Raw genomic sequence first — 17,792 nt, 5'->3', positions numbered from 1 at the left:
TTGTAATTTGTGGTTGGTTCTGGCTAACACAGTGAGCTCCATCCCGCACCTTACCTCCTGCTAGGTAAGGACTGGGATCCTTCAGCGGTATGTACGATGTGGCTCAGTCTTTGAATGTTTTTCAGGAATGAAAGGGACAGAATCTCACTATAAACTACAAACCATTTTTGCATACAACAGTTCAGCTGTAAACAGGTCATCAAACATTGCAGTAGTATCTCAGCAATTTTTCATAAGACAAAAATCATTAAAATTCCAAACACAGTTAATCGTTTGTAATTTTCATTACTTAAACAAAATTTAAATACATTCTAAAGTTGCAGCTGCTCACACTCTTACAGGAAAGACTGAGCTACAATGTTCTCATTCTTGAATTACAGCAGTGGAGATGAGATACTGTAAATGAAAGTCAAGCTAAGACCTTACAAGGCAAGATGATATGAGCAAATGTAACCTCCAAATTTTAGATTTTATTAAATATTCTATAATGTTTAATTAAAATGCACTTTATTTTACATCTTAATGTACAACTAACATCTGCTTATATCATCTGTGGTATCTCAAGTAGTGGTATCTCAGGTTTTGGTCAACAACTTGTACTGCGTTATCAGAGAATTTATTTCACTTGTCTAGAATATGTTCATCTCTGACATTGGTGAAATACTTACCACTGCCAAGAACTTTGAAGTTCATAAAGAAATGCTTGCTATATAAAGAAATACTACTACAGAAAATCCTTTTTATATTGCATTATTACCTACTTTGCTACATTTGAAACTATGCAGACTTTGCTCTCTATAGTCTGCATTACTCCTCACCATGTCACTTCAGATCTTAATGGATTTGATTCGGTGAAGCATTTCAGGCACTCTCTCTGTTGTTGCAAAATATAAAAAATATGATTTTGACAGTGATTAAAAAGCCTGTTGATGGCACAAATGCAAAAACTATATACCTATCATATATCATCTACAACAATTAACTACATATATAGCACAGATAGTGCTAAAATGTATTAGTATACTCCCTACAACAGATAAAACATTTTTGCATTTTTTTTTTCCAAATGTCTACGACTTTAACATTTTTTAATACATTGTGTGTGTTAACAGCTTAATAACCACATACGTGCCTGTGACCAAGACCTGCCTCTGTGGCGAGCCAGTCATTAGAAAGTTCAATGAAAGCAGGAAAACCAAAGAATGTTGTCTAGATAACAAGCAATCTGACCTCCTATATGAAGTCCACGGTTTGACTTCAAAGGCACCTGAAGCCCTACAAACTGTGGCAGCACAACTTAAAATGGAACCCATGTGTGTCATAGCCTACAAGAAATAAGGGGGTCTCATGAACAGTTTGCAAATCTGTATTTAATTCTAGTGGAGGAAAAGTTAGGAAGCATGAAAAGGACAAGCTTCTCAGGAACGATTCAAAGCCATCTGAATCTACTAAAAGCAAACAAACAAAAAAAAAGGACAATAGATAGCATGGTATCAATCTCACTAGTATATGTGCTTCCACTGAAGAAATGAGACAATTAAATATATGTGGAAATAAAACAGATATTATTAAATTATAAAATACTTTTTCTTCCATCAGCAAATAAACTCCTCACAAAGTTAAAAAATAATTTTCCAAACTACTGTTAGCTTCGAATAAACGTTAGAAAATTGTGAAACACAAAGGACAAGGACAACACCAATGTCATTCCAACTTTTTAAAAGGGCAAATATTAACACAATGAGATAATAAAATAGCAAGTGCAGGTTTCAATCTATAAATTTAATATGGACAGAGAACTTCTGAGAAGAAATACAATTTCACAGAATACATCTTTTTTTGTAAGTTTACAAGACTGTGGATAAAAGTAACTGTGATGTCTCTAACAACTTCCTGGAAAGATATAACTTAATGCTATCTTTCACTGAGGAAAAGAGCCTTGTTTAATATTAATACCACGTATACAAAATTAACTACAAATAGGCTAAATTAAAGATCTCTAAACATACCTACAATATGGCCTCACCACAGATTTTCTTCTATTTCAGTGCCACTAATATTCAACAACACTAAAAGGATAACATAAGAAAGTGGACAACTAATGTAGTTTGCCACCATTTACCATTTTATCAACTTAGTCCACCCACAAAAAACAGAAAAAGCCAAATAATGTGAACAGTCATGCAAAATGCATCTCAGAGGGAAGACACGGTAGTTGCAGAGTAAGGGGCTGTACTGTCCACAGAGGTATCATCCTTGTCTGCAGCATAGGTGCTGCTCTGAAATACTGTGCCTGAAGCAAGGATCTGTTGAGCATAACACCCTTCTCGCTTGCAAGCGAGGAACTTGCAAACTTGAATAACTGTTTAGAAGCTACTGCTACTTTGGTATCTTATTTAAATTAACATCAGCTGTGAAAATGATGGATGAGTAACACTAAATTCCAATTCTCTGTCTCATGTGATTTTAAACAGGCAGATTCAGAAGGGGGTGGATATTAATTCACATGTATTAATTCACAAATAACCAAACCAGTTGCTCAGTGTTCTTCAGAGCTCCATGATGGTAAGGCAGAGATTTTCAGCACAGCATAGTAATTATCAGATCTAATTTTAACCTTTAAAGGAATGAGTACTATTACATGCTGTGTCTGTTACGCTGTTTTCAGAGCAGCATGTTTAGAGCATGCTGTACGCCAACATAAACCAACACCTTGCAAGTCACTGATGCACACATCAAGTTTTGGGTGTTTTTTGCACAACTTATAAAGCACGTACTCCTGGCGGGCTCCGAGGCGTGCAGCGTCCACAATCAGGTCAAGCCCCAGGCCCGCAGGCCCTGCAGGCCGCCATGATCCTCACCCCGCCGCCGCGCTTCACCCACGGCGGGGAAACGCTCCGCTCCTCCAGCCCGGGCACCCCCGGCCGCTCTGCCCTGCCCCTGTCCCGCGCTACGAGCTCGACACTGCCGGCGCTCGTTGGGACCGAGCCCCGCAGCCCCCCGAGCCCTCCCAGCCCGCAGCGGGAGGAAGGGAGGCGTCAGCCGGCCGGCGCCCGCCTGCGCTCCCGCGGCTCCCCTCCGTGACGCGCTGGCACTGGGACTCGGCCCCGGGGCCTCCGCCCGGTGGCGGCGGAGCCTGGGGGCGAGGCGCGCTCCTCCCTTCGCCACCCGCCTAGCCCCCCCGCGTCCTCCCCCAGTCAGCCCCTTCCTCCCGCTCCCCGGAGCTCTTTCCTCTTCCCCCGTCTCCTCCCCCCCCCCCCCCATTTTAAGGTAACTCCCAGGAAACGTGCACGCCCGTGATTTTTACCTTCTTTAGCTTTTTTCCTCCTCGCCAGCGTGCCGCCGAGCTTGCCCAGGAAGGAGTCATCTTTCTTTCGGGACGGGGGCGATTTCGGGGTGGGGGACTTAGGGGAAGAAGGGGACTTCTGGGGGGAAGTTGCCATGACGGCCCGGCCAGCGCTCGGGGATGAAGGAGACGGGTCCAAGGCCCCGATGCCGTGGGAGGCTGCTCCCGGCTCTGAACGGAAGCGGAATTATTTCAAGCATTTGAGGCAGCTCCTGCTCCGCTCTCCCGCTCCTGCCCTGCCTCCCGCCCGCCCTCCCGCTCGCTCGCTCGCTCGGCGCCCGTCGGGGAGGGCCCGCTCCCCTCACACGGCGCCCGCCGACACCCGCCTGAGCGCAACGGCCGATCGCGCCCGAAGAGCCCTGGCGCCCGACGGCCGCCCGCGCCCAGCGATGACCCCGGGCCCTCTCGCCCTTAGCGGTCCCACTCGGGGGGTTCAGGCCTGGCGACCTCATTTTACCAGCCTGTTGGGGATGGCCAGGGGTACACTGAGGTGTGGGACAGGGCCTCTCCCCACAGTCCAAACTGTCCTCACACCACCTCGCAGACGAGTTGGTCACCAACTTAGGCTGCTCTGGCAAACGCACCCATGTATGTGACCTCACACGTGGAAACCATGGATTAGCATGGATGCCAAAAGTTAAGCACAAGTGCAGATGTTTCCACACTGTGTGATCAACACTGATGGAGAAGAACTCATGAAGGAATCAAGTGCCACCAAATGGTTTTGTGCAACTTCAAGCTAACACATGCAGTTCAGTCTTGAGCACATGCTGCAAAGCAGCCTGTAGGTTACCACTACATCTGTCATCAGAGGAAGAAGACATGATGATGTCCATTTCTACACAGAAAAACAACAACAACAACAAACAGTTGTAGTGAGACCATTAAAGAAAGCAGTGGGAAAGAAAGATGACCTAGCACAATAGATTGCCTATACCAATCCTTTTATTTGCAGATGGGTAGCTTAAGAGAGAGGCATCTTTAAAACAGCTAATTTGCTCCAACTGGTAGCTAGTTCATGAGGCATCCAGGAACAGCATTAATGTCGTCTGGATGCACTACTTTCCCTTACCACTTAATCACTCGATTAACAATTCAGGCAAAAAGCCACACACACTTCATGCAAATATCTAGCTATCCATTAGGCATAATAAGTGAAATGAAATTATCGTGAGGATATTTCTAAATCAGCTAATAATTGTTGTGTTTTTACAAGCTGGTAACATTGGTTAGCTGATGAGGGGTAGACATCAATGAGTATTTGTTGTATGCAGTTAGTATATGCCTTGGGGAAAAACTTTATTCGTCTGTACAGACATCAGTTAAAAGCAGGAATGAACCCAAGCCACTACCACTCTCATGTTTCCTTGCATTTGCACTGGCTCAAAGCAATGACTGCATCTCTGGACTGTTGTCTCTAGAACACTCACCGAATTTCACACATTACTCTCTTTTTACAGATATGCTACTCACATACTGTATGGATTAGGATATGAACAGTTTTGAACATTTTTAAAGAAAATAATATAATATGAATGAAAAGATTTTTAAGAATATGTTAAAAGAAAGAGAAACCAACATGTCAAGTAATTTGTTAGATGCATGTGAATCTGTCGCATTTACAAATAGAGAAAAAAAACAAATCTCCATTTGGACCCAAATGAATACACACAAATGTCAATATAGGGTTTTGTGGGCACAGCAGGAGAGAGAGCATTTTGGCAAGCATGAGTGTGCTTGCTTTTGTACCACTAAATTTTGTGTTAAAGACAGAAAGAACAAACCAGACACACATGAACAGGAACGGGAGCTGGGCTGCACAGCACAGGAAGGTCAGAATTCAACATGCGCTTGCCAGGTCTCACACAAAATAAAAAGACCTAACATCTTTCTTTTACTGTTTTCTATTTCATTACTCTCAGCATATGTAAATTAGATGTCAAATGCAATACTACTTATTTAATAGTCCCATGAGCTATGGGTAAATGCTTGGCATCACAAGGAGAAAGTACATTTCAAATGAAATGTAATGTTTAAAATCAACTCTATCAGATCTGGAAACATGAACACTGCATGCCTTAAGTAATAATGCTAAGGGATCAGAAAAAGAGACAGCCCTAAGTTTACTTTTTTTTTTTTTTTTTTTTTAATGGGTTCCTTTCTGAGTTTATTTGCAGTTCTCTTAGATATAATATTGCAAGGTTTTTCCACTTACGATGATTCTCTTTGAGGACAGTTACAACATTTTTTTTTTTAATGTATCTTAAATTTAGAACTACATATGATGCTTTTTCTTTTGATCTGGGAATATATGTGGACATATAATCTTCAATTAATATTGCATTCAGCACAAAGGTTCTTATAGATATGCACGAAGTCTAACTTATGGCAGACATGGGAATGTTGATTTTAAATATCCAACTCATCTTTAAATAGTATTTTAACCACAAATAAAAGCTGCAGTAATATGAATTTAGTGGGGATTTTCGTTTGGCTAGGTTTTTGTTCTGCTTCCCATGTGGCAGTTGGATACTTTCATAACCATGCTCTGTGATACCATGCATAGGACACGACAGCATCAGGCTGCCATTCAGGCTGGCCCTGCTGCATCTGGCACATAGGAATCTGGAGCAGACCACAAGGGCTCTCACCGTCCTCCCTGTCAGCACCTCATTCTTACAGATGAGCCAGCCAGTAGCTTAAATTAATTGTATTCTGATCACATACATGCTATTTCCAGACAATAAAAGAAGGCTAAATCACTATACTTTAAATGCATTTTAATTCACCTGCATATCTGTCTATGTACACCTGTTTTTTATTTCTTTCACTACAGGACTCAGAATGATCAGGAACAGAATCTTGTTTCTGACTGAGGTGGAAGAGACAGGATACATAATAAATATACCCACGATGGGCTAGGTGGCTAGGACAAGAAAAAGCACTGTGTCAGCTGAAAGGATACTATACACTCATCATCTGAGATGGCTGTCTCACAGGAGAGAGGTCAGCACTGATGTTGTATGTGGTTTTTGAAAGTACTCGTCTTTTTTTTTTTTTTAAATAATGAACACACAGGCTTAAGCCAAGCTGGTTAAGGCCATGCAGTAAATTGTTTGTTTGTGTTGGAGTTCAACATTTGTCTCCTAAGTGTACGTCCGCACTAACCTTTTAACTGCTTGGTCATTTTTGGTCATTTCAACAGTGGAAGTGGTATTTTCAAAAATGCTCTAGTGACCTAATACTCTTCCTCTAATTGCTTACAGCCAAACTCTTCACTGACTTCAGGAAGAACAGAACTAGACCAAAGTCTACCCTTTTTATTTTTTTACATAGTAAAAATCCGGCTATCTACTGACCTGCCAATTCTACACAGTTAACTACTGAACATGCCCCCCCTCCCCCTCGGCCCTAAGTAATAGTTAACAGCATTTTAAAAGAGGCTGCTTAGAAGCATAACAAAAGATACTGTATTATATACAACTATGGAGATTAATTATTTGTAAAGTTTCAAAGGAAATAAAGTGGTTTTGAAACTTCTCAGCAAGATAAGAATATCATCCTGGCATTTAATGCTTCTGGCAACCTCTGGTTCTGTCAGTTACCTATAAATACAAGTCCAAGTTTATATGCACTTACATCTGACCTTGTTGAGACAGTTTTAGAAAAAATCAGTATCATGAATTTTTCTCAATGAGCATCACTTGTACCACACACTTGTGCCTGTAATTTTGTACATCTGTTACAGAAATATTTCAGCAAGAACATTGCTGGCATGCAGTGCCACCACATCTCTTTCAGTAGTTGATTGGAACCAGCAGAAGAAACTACCTGGAAAAAAAAAAAAAGTTCATAAATTCTGGGGGCAAAAAGAAATCCAGTCAATATCCTACACATTACAAGGTATTTGCAAAGATGTAGGTTCATGAGATGCAGCTGCTGTGAAGACTGAGGGGATAGCACTCCCCAGCTAACATGATAAATCCATTGTGCTGGACTATGTAAATAACTGTATGATCCATGCAATACTCAGCAGAGAAAGCCTTGGGCCTTCTTAACAGTAACAAAACTTTAAAAGATATACAGAATCTCCAATCTACTAAACCACGTCCTGGTATGTGCTTAAGCGGAAAATAAAACAGTATTTCTCTGGAAAAAGACTGCTAAACTAAAGTGAAAATTTTATTGGAAATCACATAATCCTTAAGCTAAAAAGCAAAGATTTCAAGGCACAAGTCCTCAAAGTTTGTTGCGTGGGCCCAGAGAAAGCTGTCCAAATAGCCCAAAAATGTGAGGCATTCCTTTACCTTGAGAGCAAACAGATTGATCTTGAGGCAAATAATGGCTTACAAAATCATTTCCCTGAACTTCCTGTCCAATTGGCTTTCTTTAGACCTATAATCTTTTGAAGAGGGGACAGAGGGAGATGAATATCAGTAAATTCCTTTACTGAGGGCATTTCTACCCACTTCCTGCTCTGGGCCAGCAAGGCCCCCCAGCTGATGACCTGCTGACTGAAAAGTCAATGTGTCTGTAAGGTTTTAAACACAGATAAAAGTTTGATGTATTATTTCCAATAACCCAGCAAGTAGGTAATTCCTGTGCAGTCCTGAGAACTTACAAGTGGTATCATCAGAGGAGTGACTGCCATACCTGTCTGCCTCTCAGGCACACAGGATTGAAGGGAAAGGACGTGACAAAAGAAGAAAAACCTCAGTTCAAATGTGCCAAAAATTACCTTGAGCTCTGAAGAGAAGCTGCCATCTGTCTGTCATCTTACGAGGAGGGAACTATCTATCAGTTCAGAGACACTGAGCAGAGGACAACAGTACAGATGCCAATATAAGCTGAACTCTTGCCTATCTGCTTCTCTCATCTCGAGCAACACACTGTCTTGCTCTGTAAGGCTCTCCCACTGGCAGAAAGCAACAGAACAAGAAGACCTAACATAAGTAAAGTTAAGATTTAAGTTAAGATTTTGATCACCAATTCTCAGTGATCCAGTCAGGGCCACTTTTCCTTCAAGTCTTCATAGGCTGTTATTGTTTGTATGTCATATCTTAAGAAATTAGGTTGTCAATTCCTGTGTAAGAATGTAAGGAAGTCATTGATCTTATGGATTTCACACCTTGTGTTAGAGTTGAATACTGTCTAGCTTCAGGGTGTCATTATTTCTAAACTATAAAACGCATCTGTGAACTGCAAGACAGTGTAATTTACTTACTAGTATATGAATTAAGAAACTGATACTTCTTCTTACCCACAGATTTTTCTTAGACACACATTATTACACTGTAAATACCAAGGGAGGGAAATTACTATGGAAATGACTCAGGGACTTCAGAGAGTGAGATACAATTTTATTTCTTCAAATACAAAATTGCTCACATCTAGTCCATTTAGACACGGCCAATACGATCCAGCACATCACATTATACCCAACAATGACAGTGCCAAGGACTGAAAAAAAAAATCCATAAATCCATTATACGTTAGTGAGTCAATTTAAAGAAAAGATTGAGCAGCAAGAGCACTCATAACCAAACACTCTTAAATACATTTGTAATACAAGTCAGCCATATTAAATTGACCTGTGAACAGTGCACATAACTTCTTTTTCTTTTTCCTCCTTTACTCTCACAATACATGAAGATCTGCTTTAAGTTGCTGAAGAGTTTTTTTGTTGTTGTTGTTGTTTTTTGTTTGTTTTTAAATCGCCTGCATAGTTCATTTTTGGATCTAATCTTGTGAGGTACATGGTATCAGTCAGGGTAATGGTAGCCTGGCAGGTTTTTACACGCAGGAGCAGAGACACGAGACTTGCAGTTGTGGGTGGAGCGTGTTATGGCATGCAGAAAAGTAACTTTTTAGTAAATAATATTTTTGAGGTCCATAAAATGCTGATGGCTCTCAGCTCCTGTTGACTTTAATATTCTCAACTCTCAATGGCCAAACAAGGATCTGCTATAAGGTGAAGTGTCAGGGCCTGTCTACAACGTGGAGTGGCCTGAACCTGGGCACTTGCAGTGTGGCACCTTACCTGGGCGAGAGGATCAGACTTTGGCAGAGGATCTGCCCCTCAGGACAAGGTGCTTCATGTTCCTCTGAGGCTGCCCTTCCTCCCGCTTTCTGTACAGCAGCAACAGGAGGATGAATGGGCTTTTCTGAGAGTAACAGTGAGGTGAAAAAAATAATCCTTGATTGAAAAAACTGAGGGCTTCTGTGCTGAATTACCATCCTGTGCAAAGCACTAAGAAAAATGTTTGCTTTAAAACTTTAAAAAGTTATGTTGAAAGTACTATGACTCTCAGTTTTCTACAGAGAACAACGATGGATGATCTAGACAGTATTAATCTACTGGACTACATGAGGCTTCTGGGAACAGTGATAAAATCCAGAAATTTTCTCCACAAAACTGGAAATGCCAGCAGATTTCAACAGAGAAAATTTAAATATTTATTGCTGTCCTTCTTGCTTCTACTTTGCGTCAATCTTAAGTAATAGAGTTGGTTTAAAAATCACTCACTGCAATCCATCTCAACAAAAAAATGTAACCTGAAGATCAAAGTATGCTCAGCATATGAATGACAGAAGGAAAAAAAAACTGATAGTAATTTTGAAATATATTCAGGGATTCTGCTATTTCTTTCCAATATGAAAGACCAATTATATTGTTAAGGTCCTATAAGTTACATTGTAAGGGTATCCCACTAAGATATTGCTGTTTAAATCTTAATTTATATTTTATACTAATAATTACCAAATTAATAAAGCTATCTAGTCTACTATGCAGACCTTTACCTATAAATAACTGTTAGAAATACACTTTTATTTATGGAAATTGCAGACAACATCCAAACTAGAAAATATAATGAGATGCTTGTCCTCATTAAACCGGCTAATAAATAAGTATAAATACATAAATATTGCAGAACAATAGTATGTTCCTTGCACCAATAGAGGTATATTGTAAATCTGTGGTCAATAGTAAAATCTTTCTTTTAATTTTAAAAAGGATATTTTAAATTTCTTACAACACAGAAAAAAAAATCATTCATAAATTATTGTGACAGGATTCAGTGTGTCTGTTACCCTACAAGTAGCTACCAAGAGTTTTTTTTAACTTTTTTTTTTTTTTTTTTGTAACAAGAATGCTTGTAGCTTTGGCTGCAAGACAGAAAACTCTTGCAAATAAGCACCATTTGTGAAATAATGAGAACATCAAATCTTAGTCAAAGCATAAGGTAAAATGATATTCAAGAATAAACAGACTTTCAGTTTCTCCTTGTGTTTTTTTTTCAGTTTGAAAATGTAGTGCATCATACATACAGTTGGGAATGTTACCAATCTTAAATGGCACAATTATCTCAGATTTAAGAAAGTACTTAAAAGTATGCTGAATACTAATGAGAATTTCTGCACATTTGCTATGCCAATGTCTATACATGCATGTACAAAAAAAGATAGCAGATACCTCCTTTAAGCAAAAAATCTCCATGCATACTTTCGAGCAGCAATATAAATGTATTTTAAATATACTCACAGCATTTTCTATTAAATGTTTCCATTACAAAACAATATTTTTTGTAAATGTTTTGATGAATTATTCTAAGGGAGATTTGTAACTGCTACACTACTCATGACACCCTATGATACTATTTGTGATATATTTTATGAAACAACTGTAAAATCTACCCTATAGATGCTAATCAGGTCTGGATTTTAAAATTATCATTCAGCATATTTTAGAAAAGATCTTTATCTGTGCCATACAAAAGCTATTTTGAGCCTATAACAGTTTTAAGGATAAGTCACCCATTTGATGATCCCTTACCATTTTACAAAATGCAGGGATTTAATATTGTTTCAACATCTTGTTCAAAAATACACAGTATTCTAAAAGTTAGAAATACCTGGAAAATTAATTTCTGACATTGCATTTACAATAGTTTTAATGAGTGCTTATACGTAGTTATTAGTCAGAAGACCCTTCCTCCACCAGAAATAAAAACTAATTATTTATTATTAAACATAATTTTATACAAGAAGCTTGCTTTTTGGCCTTTAAATAGTTCATCATTGCTTGGCTGTGCCAAAATATTCCCAAAACCACATACAGAGTCAGACAAACAGATGGAAAGTAATGCCATCTCAAAAATACTGGATGATGTCATCATGTTTCTCAGGAACTCTATTCTCAGCATTAAAATAAAATTCCAAGAAAACATCAGAGCTCTGATTTCCCTTTTACAGACCATGATGCCCATCACACAGGTAAATCCAGTCCCATTCTTTATTCTTGCGACCCTTGAAGCTGACAGTGAAGTGACTCACTCTAGTGTAAGCAAAGAAACTGCTTAAGATAACAAGATGACCTTTCCCAAATAAGCTGACTTCAAATTTGAATTCCCTCATAATTCACAAGATAGTACCTCTGTGATTATGAATATTGCTGAAATCATGTTTATTTACATATGGCTGTTTAAATCCCACTCAGCTGATAGCCTCTAGATAAGATAATACTTTCAAAGTGCCGATCTTCTGCTTTTTCTTTCACTCTCTGCTCCTCTAAGGCAGACACAAGTTTGTCCCTTTCTTCAACCACTTTCATCATCTCAGTAAAAATTTCATCCTCCTCATTTAGATCCATCTCATCTTTAAGGCTGTCTAAAAGATCACAAAACAAGAGGTTAGAATCTAGATCACTATGTTGATATGCTTTGCATTTTAACTGTTGGTGTGCAGCATGAGTTAATATTAGTCATCAAGAAATGAAGACAATGGCAGTTAATATTTTCCATGTTTGGGTTCAGGGAAAATTTATCCTGCATTTGGGCCATTTAAGGTTGCCCATTAAGGCTCCTAAATTCTATAGTAGAACTTTTAGCAAAGCTTAGGCTGTGGAATTAGTAGTAAGAGCACTACATACTTACAAAAACATTTATAAATGTTGCCTAAACATTACACCATAATTAAAATGTTATATGGCAGAAAGCACCTTACTATATCAGGAAATAAACTGTAAGGTAACAACATTTATGTTGGATTTTAAATTGAATTTATAAAATTTTAAAAGCTCAATTGCGAAATGCAGAATCTGTAAGAAAATTTAAAGCCTTCTGCCTGCATTCCTACTCCCCACACTCCATTTTCTAATAGTGAATGAAAGGACAAACCCAAACTGTAATCCAAAGTACATAAAAGCAGTTCCAAAGTACTGCAGTAACTGGTAGCATCACGGTTAACTTAACCTCTCTTGCATTTAGGTGGTTGAAGAAATTACTTTCTGTAGCTGCCCGTCATCATGTTAGCTGGATGCTGCTGCAGGCACAGCACAATCAGGGGCGTTAGGTGTGCTTCTGATGCAATCCAGTGTAAAATTGGGTAGGTTAGCTCAGCTGTCTTCATTCTAAGTCAGGTGAGAAGATCTTACAAGTTGGATGTTGCTGGCTGAGCTGCACTCGTAGAAGAGCACAGGAGGAAGAACATCAGCCACTCTGCTCCTCAGAGCAAGGAGGCACTCACATGGACACAGTCTATGGCTGTAGGCTGGAACGTGCTCCCTGCTTTGACTTACCATCAACAGCCATCTTCTCTCTCAGCTTTTGTTCCAGCCTGCTTTGGTGGTCTTCCAGTTCTAGTTCTTGGGCTCTGGATACAATAAAAAGTACATTAAAGAATATAGATATATACTTATTTAGTAAAGACATATGTGTATTAGTATTATTTCAACCAAGACTTTGTGTATTGTTTATCCGGTAAGTTTCTCCTAATTGGCAGTCAAAGCTAAAAGCTTAGTCTCTGCACAGCAATGCCAGAAGCACCAATACCACCTTTTGTATTATGCATTGGATTAAGCTTCCTCTTACATCACAACACCTGGGGCTTTGACCAGCTGTGCCTTGTTGGTGGCACTCACAACAAGATTCTGGATGGGCCTGAACCCTCCCATAAACTAAGAGCCCTGCCAGAAGTGAGTAACGAATGTTGCAGCTCTAATCACCTTCCCACATTGACCAGAGATAGTGGAGAAAATATCTGGGAGTCACCTAGGCCTATCTGCTGAGCCTGTTTCAGACAAAGCAAGGTGAGACAACTACAACCACAAACAGTGGCACTTGAGACAGCTCTTTACTGTCTTGGTGTATATACTTTTTCATCTCTGTAGTGAATTCCTTGATCTTTTCTCCTATGTCCAATGAAAACTAAGATAAGCTTGTCAGACTATTTTTCTTCCACAGGACAAAGTGCCCAAGTGTTCATTAGGCCTACATAATTAGACCCACACTACATAAAGGCAGAACACCCGTATGCTGTAGTGGTTTAGAGTATCCTATAGGATTGAAATAATTGAACCACTGTGTGAGGGAACGACGAGGAGGGCTCAGCTGAAAATCTGTGATCAAAACAGACTGCAGCTACTGCGGATACATTTATTCTATGACAGTTTCAAACTCCATCACACGGAAGGGTGGGTAGATGTCATGTGAGTACAAGTTCCTGTCTCCCCATTGCTTCTGTAGTACTAATGCTCATTCTTACTTACACAATCAAAAGCTCAGACTCGTAACGCATTAATTTATTCTTCTCCAGGACCAGCTCAAACCACTCATGTAGCATCTGAGTTTCATCCTGCGTACCTGAATCTGTTAAAAATAGGAGAGTTGAATATGCATTACTGAGTTTCCTTCCAATGCTTTTGCCACTTAAGGTCACTTTAAATAGTCCTCATTTATAAGGCTAGGTGAGCTCAAATGCAGATTTTTTCTTCTCTGTGCAACTAATAACAGTAACATCAAACATAACATTCCTGTTTATGTTGTTATGCTGTAGTTTATTGCAGTTAAAGATGCATTAGCTTTAAAAGCACTATTGCTTTGGAAGTTAGCTTTTTTTCTTTCAAATATATATATATATTTTAAATATAGTCACTCACTTTCTTTTAGTTCTGCCTTTGATAACGTAGTTTCTTTGTTGACAGTGGACTTCAGAACTATATTTAGAAATGGATATCCCACTAACACAGTCAGATTTGGGATATACTTGCTGCAGATATCAGCCTAGTCCCTGCTTCCAGTGGGCGTCACATGCACAATCTAATCCACTAGAGATGTACATTCCTTTGCCAACTGGCCTCTAAATCTGTATTTGTTTTAATCGGCAGGAAAGGTTGTGGTACGCAAAAAATCTATTATTTTGGGGTAGCTTTGGAACAACTGGGGTTAGGGCATCACTGCTAGACATTGTACAGATACATAATGAGATGGTTTCTCTCCCAAAGAGTTCACAGCCTGAGTCCATTTTGCTAAAGAGAAGGACGAATTCCTCTTTCACCAGGTAAGGGCCTTTATTGCTCTTAAACAGAGCCTGTACAAAATCTTTGGCAATGAAGAACCCCTGGGTGTTTTTCAGTGGCAGGTCAGAGTGTGTTAAAGGGTTTGTGCCCTTTCACATGACCCTTCCCAAACATCCTCGTTCAGGTCCATCCCATATGCTTGCAGTGAGTGTTTGTTGCATCAACAGGATGTAGTTACTGGAGTGACTTCCCTACCTATATTAATCAGAAATGGATTCTTGATTACATATTGCTCTACTTTTCTTTTGCAAACCTGTGAATGTGTAAGCTCATTTTACCAGCTGTATTCCTCAATCAAGCCAGTCAAGAGAATATCTAAGCCCAATGATATTCCTAAACAAGTTGAAGCTGTCCACTTTCTCAAGTGGACACAGTTATGGATTTTTCTCACAGTTTTTAACATGCAACTTACTTCATGCTTTCCATCACCTTTTTTCACAAAACAAAAGCACTCAGCCACCCTTCAATGTGACCCCAGTACTGATGCAGAATTACAGTCAGGCACTGTCATCTCAGAGAGCCCAGGTCTCCTCCTGCCAGCAATAGAAGTGCGTGGGCCCCTGAGCCGAGGACGGGAGTCATGGTGACTTGTACACTGTTTGGTGATTTCCCATTGGGATTTGCTTTGTTACTGTGAAACAGGAGGGTAAAGCAGCAGGAGACAAAAAGAGCAAAGAAATCTTGGTCTTATTTCTGAATGATTCCAATAAAGCTTGGCCGTAAGGGATGTGTTCCTAAGGGATCTTCCAGGTCAGCAAGTGGTGATAAAAATGTCTTCTCAAAGTGACTGCGAGAGCACATCTGGCTGGGACGTGTCAATGGTAGCTTGTCACAGATTCAGCACAGGGATATAGCGGTAGTATTCAGAGCCTTTGGTCTTCACATGTCGTCATCAGAAATTATCATCTGGAACTGATTTGTCATAGAGTCATTAAAAAATTTGCTATTGCAGGAATGTGCATGTCCTGCACATACAGAGGTGACTATTCCCTGTTTGCTGTTGTCTTGATTAGGCAAAAAAATATATAATTTTTAAACATTTCCTCTTTACACTTTAAAACCTCTCTCTCTCTAATAAAAGACAGTGTATCGTAACTTGACTGAGGTACACAAACAGGAATGTGCTTGGCAAAAATGTCACTCAGTGGAAGCTGAAATAAAGATAGCCTTTGTTTTCTTACTTGTTCATCTCACAGAACACTCCCCTAGTGTTCCCAGGGGCATTTTTCCTTGAGCTTTTCAAATGTGTCATAATAACACTGTTAATAGTTATTTGAGTCTGATGGACTGCTTTATGCCTTCCAAGGGCAAAACAAGCCACTGAAGCGTTTGGCGTAAGGTAGTAAGACAAATATTTTTTAAATGTTAAAGGAAAAAACGTTTGAGAGTCTGTTTTGTGAGCTATGCTGGCTTTTTGCTACATTACATTACTAAAGCAAAACTTTCCTTCTGGTTGGCCCAAATCTCTTGTAACCAAAATCCCACTTGAAAGTTCAATGTTCTAATTACATCATAGCTATTTCTATATTAATCACTTCTGAGGGAAAGACAGGCTGTAATGAGCTTTCACTGTCAAACTTTCATTCCACAGAGCAACGCTATGCTATCCCTATGTACAGCAGTTACACAGTAAGGGGGACCCTGAGTTTGCTCCGCCTTAGGAACTTCTAAACCTCATGTTCCTTATTCATGAAAGTTGTCAGCTGTCATCTTTGGACTCCGTCGGAAATTCTGAGAAACCCTGGATATGATGCTTATAAATCAAAAACTACCCAGAAGATGTACAGAAGTTTGTTCACCTTCCAAAACACACACATGTATACTTATTTTGTTCTCTCAACACAGAGTTTCTTCTTCACCACTATTCTTCATGATTTGTTTAGTCAACTGATAGGTTATGCTAATTTCAGTGGAAAACACGTTAGGAGATTTTTATTTCTGTATCTTCTTGTAGGCATATCGTCTCTATAAGCCTCCACAAAAGTCAATGGAAAACAAAGCAGTTGTACATTAATGATTTATTATTTGGTATTTAGAATCAAAATAAAGGGCCATGAAAAAATATTCATAGAACTGGTATTATTTCTTTTTTTTTTTTTTTCCAAATGCATTAATTGTTGTCACTACAATTAGAAGATCATCAAAGCCTCATTTTGCTCATCAGTCTTCATGGCAGTTGTTTCACACCCATGCACGTTCTCTTCTAATTCAGCTGAGGAGCTAATGAATAATTCCCCCTAACAAAGGGGCCATTCATCCCCTGCTTACAGAATTATTAGAGGAGAGTTGCGCAAATGTCACTGAAGACTAGTGTTTGCAGGCCTGTCTCTAAATTTGGTTATTCACAACCTTTCCAGCTCAATATTATTGCTGAACCATGATCGTTTTCTAATTACCTTAATAATATCTATTAAACCACTTGAATTACATAAGCACAGACCTACTTAAATACAACTTAACCTAATAAACACTGGTCATTCATTAAACAATAACACCCATTATTTTTAAGAAGGTTGAATGGAACATTATACTCACTGATTCTTGCATCATTACATGTGTGTTGTTACAAGCAACAAAGCACACATGTTTTGTTTGGGAAACTTACGGCTTCATGCTTTTGCACCATAAGAGTTATTGAGACACAGTAACATCCTACATTTCAGTAGCTGCCCTATTTGTAACTGGCCACCTACATGCAAACAATCAACAGGGAGAAAAAATAGTACTTTCACCTTAATGAGGACAATCCAATTACTAAGGATGGGAAGAGAATGAGAAGCATCAATCTCTTGGCAGACAGCCTTCTTTAGGAAATGCGATTGTCAAAACAGCAAAAACAAGAAGTAGCTCTAGACCATTTATCCTGGTATTCTGCATCTATCCCATGAACTAGAAATCTCTTGCCCCCCATATTTTTCATGTCTTCATAAACCAGCCACCTGTAAAGAAAAAAGCTAAAACACCAGATCCTCAGTCTCTTTAGGACACTTTCTCATAGGTGGTAAAGTGGGTGTTATTTGATAAATCATGTTTTCATTTAAGGAAAAAAAAATGATGCTAGCCTTTTAAATAACATTTGAAATACATTAC

At 39.2% G+C, this 17,792-nt stretch overlaps 2 protein-coding genes across 11 annotated transcripts in view; both read right to left on the bottom strand.

Annotated features, from left to right (window-relative positions):
- The window catches only part of PARVA (parvin alpha), a 67,773-nt gene extending 64,108 nt beyond the window's left edge, over positions 1 to 3,665 (bottom strand). Inside the window, exon 1 of one of the 2 annotated variants that reach the window (XR_005820446.1) lies at positions 3,308 to 3,586. Coding sequence is in view for 1 of the 2 variants with exons in the window: in XM_040559361.1 (XP_040415295.1) it covers positions 3,308 to 3,443 (136 nt within the window). In the remaining variant the exon portion in view is untranslated. Of the gene's footprint in view, positions 1 to 3,307 lie in introns of both variants that reach the window. The other variant, XM_040559361.1, reaches the window with a different exon arrangement.
- Positions 3,666 to 8,691: 5,026 nt separating this feature from the next.
- The window catches only part of MICAL2 (microtubule associated monooxygenase, calponin and LIM domain containing 2), a 163,971-nt gene continuing 154,870 nt past the window's right edge, over positions 8,692 to 17,792 (bottom strand). For 6 of the 9 annotated variants that reach the window (XM_040559324.1, XM_040559323.1, XM_040559325.1 and 3 more), the window contains 3 exons: positions 13,893 to 13,992; positions 12,924 to 12,997; positions 8,692 to 12,013 (listed from right to left, as the gene is read on the bottom strand). In XM_040559324.1, coding sequence (XP_040415258.1) covers positions 11,829 to 12,013; positions 12,924 to 12,997; positions 13,893 to 13,992 — 359 coding nt within the window. In that variant the 3' untranslated portion in view covers positions 8,692 to 11,828. Of the gene's footprint in view, positions 12,014 to 12,760; positions 12,802 to 12,923; positions 12,998 to 13,892; positions 13,993 to 15,140; positions 15,615 to 17,603; positions 17,657 to 17,792 lie in introns of those variants that run through there. The other 3 variants (XM_040559326.1, XM_040559331.1, XM_040559330.1) reach the window with 3 other exon arrangements.

The sequence above is a fragment of the Cygnus olor genome, chromosome 5 (genome assembly GCF_009769625.2).
Source record: "Cygnus olor isolate bCygOlo1 chromosome 5, bCygOlo1.pri.v2, whole genome shotgun sequence".
Classification (NCBI taxonomy): domain Eukaryota; kingdom Metazoa; phylum Chordata; class Aves; order Anseriformes; family Anatidae; genus Cygnus; species Cygnus olor.
The sequence above is the reverse complement of the archived record's forward strand: the minus strand, read 5'-3'. Positions and strand labels throughout refer to the sequence as shown.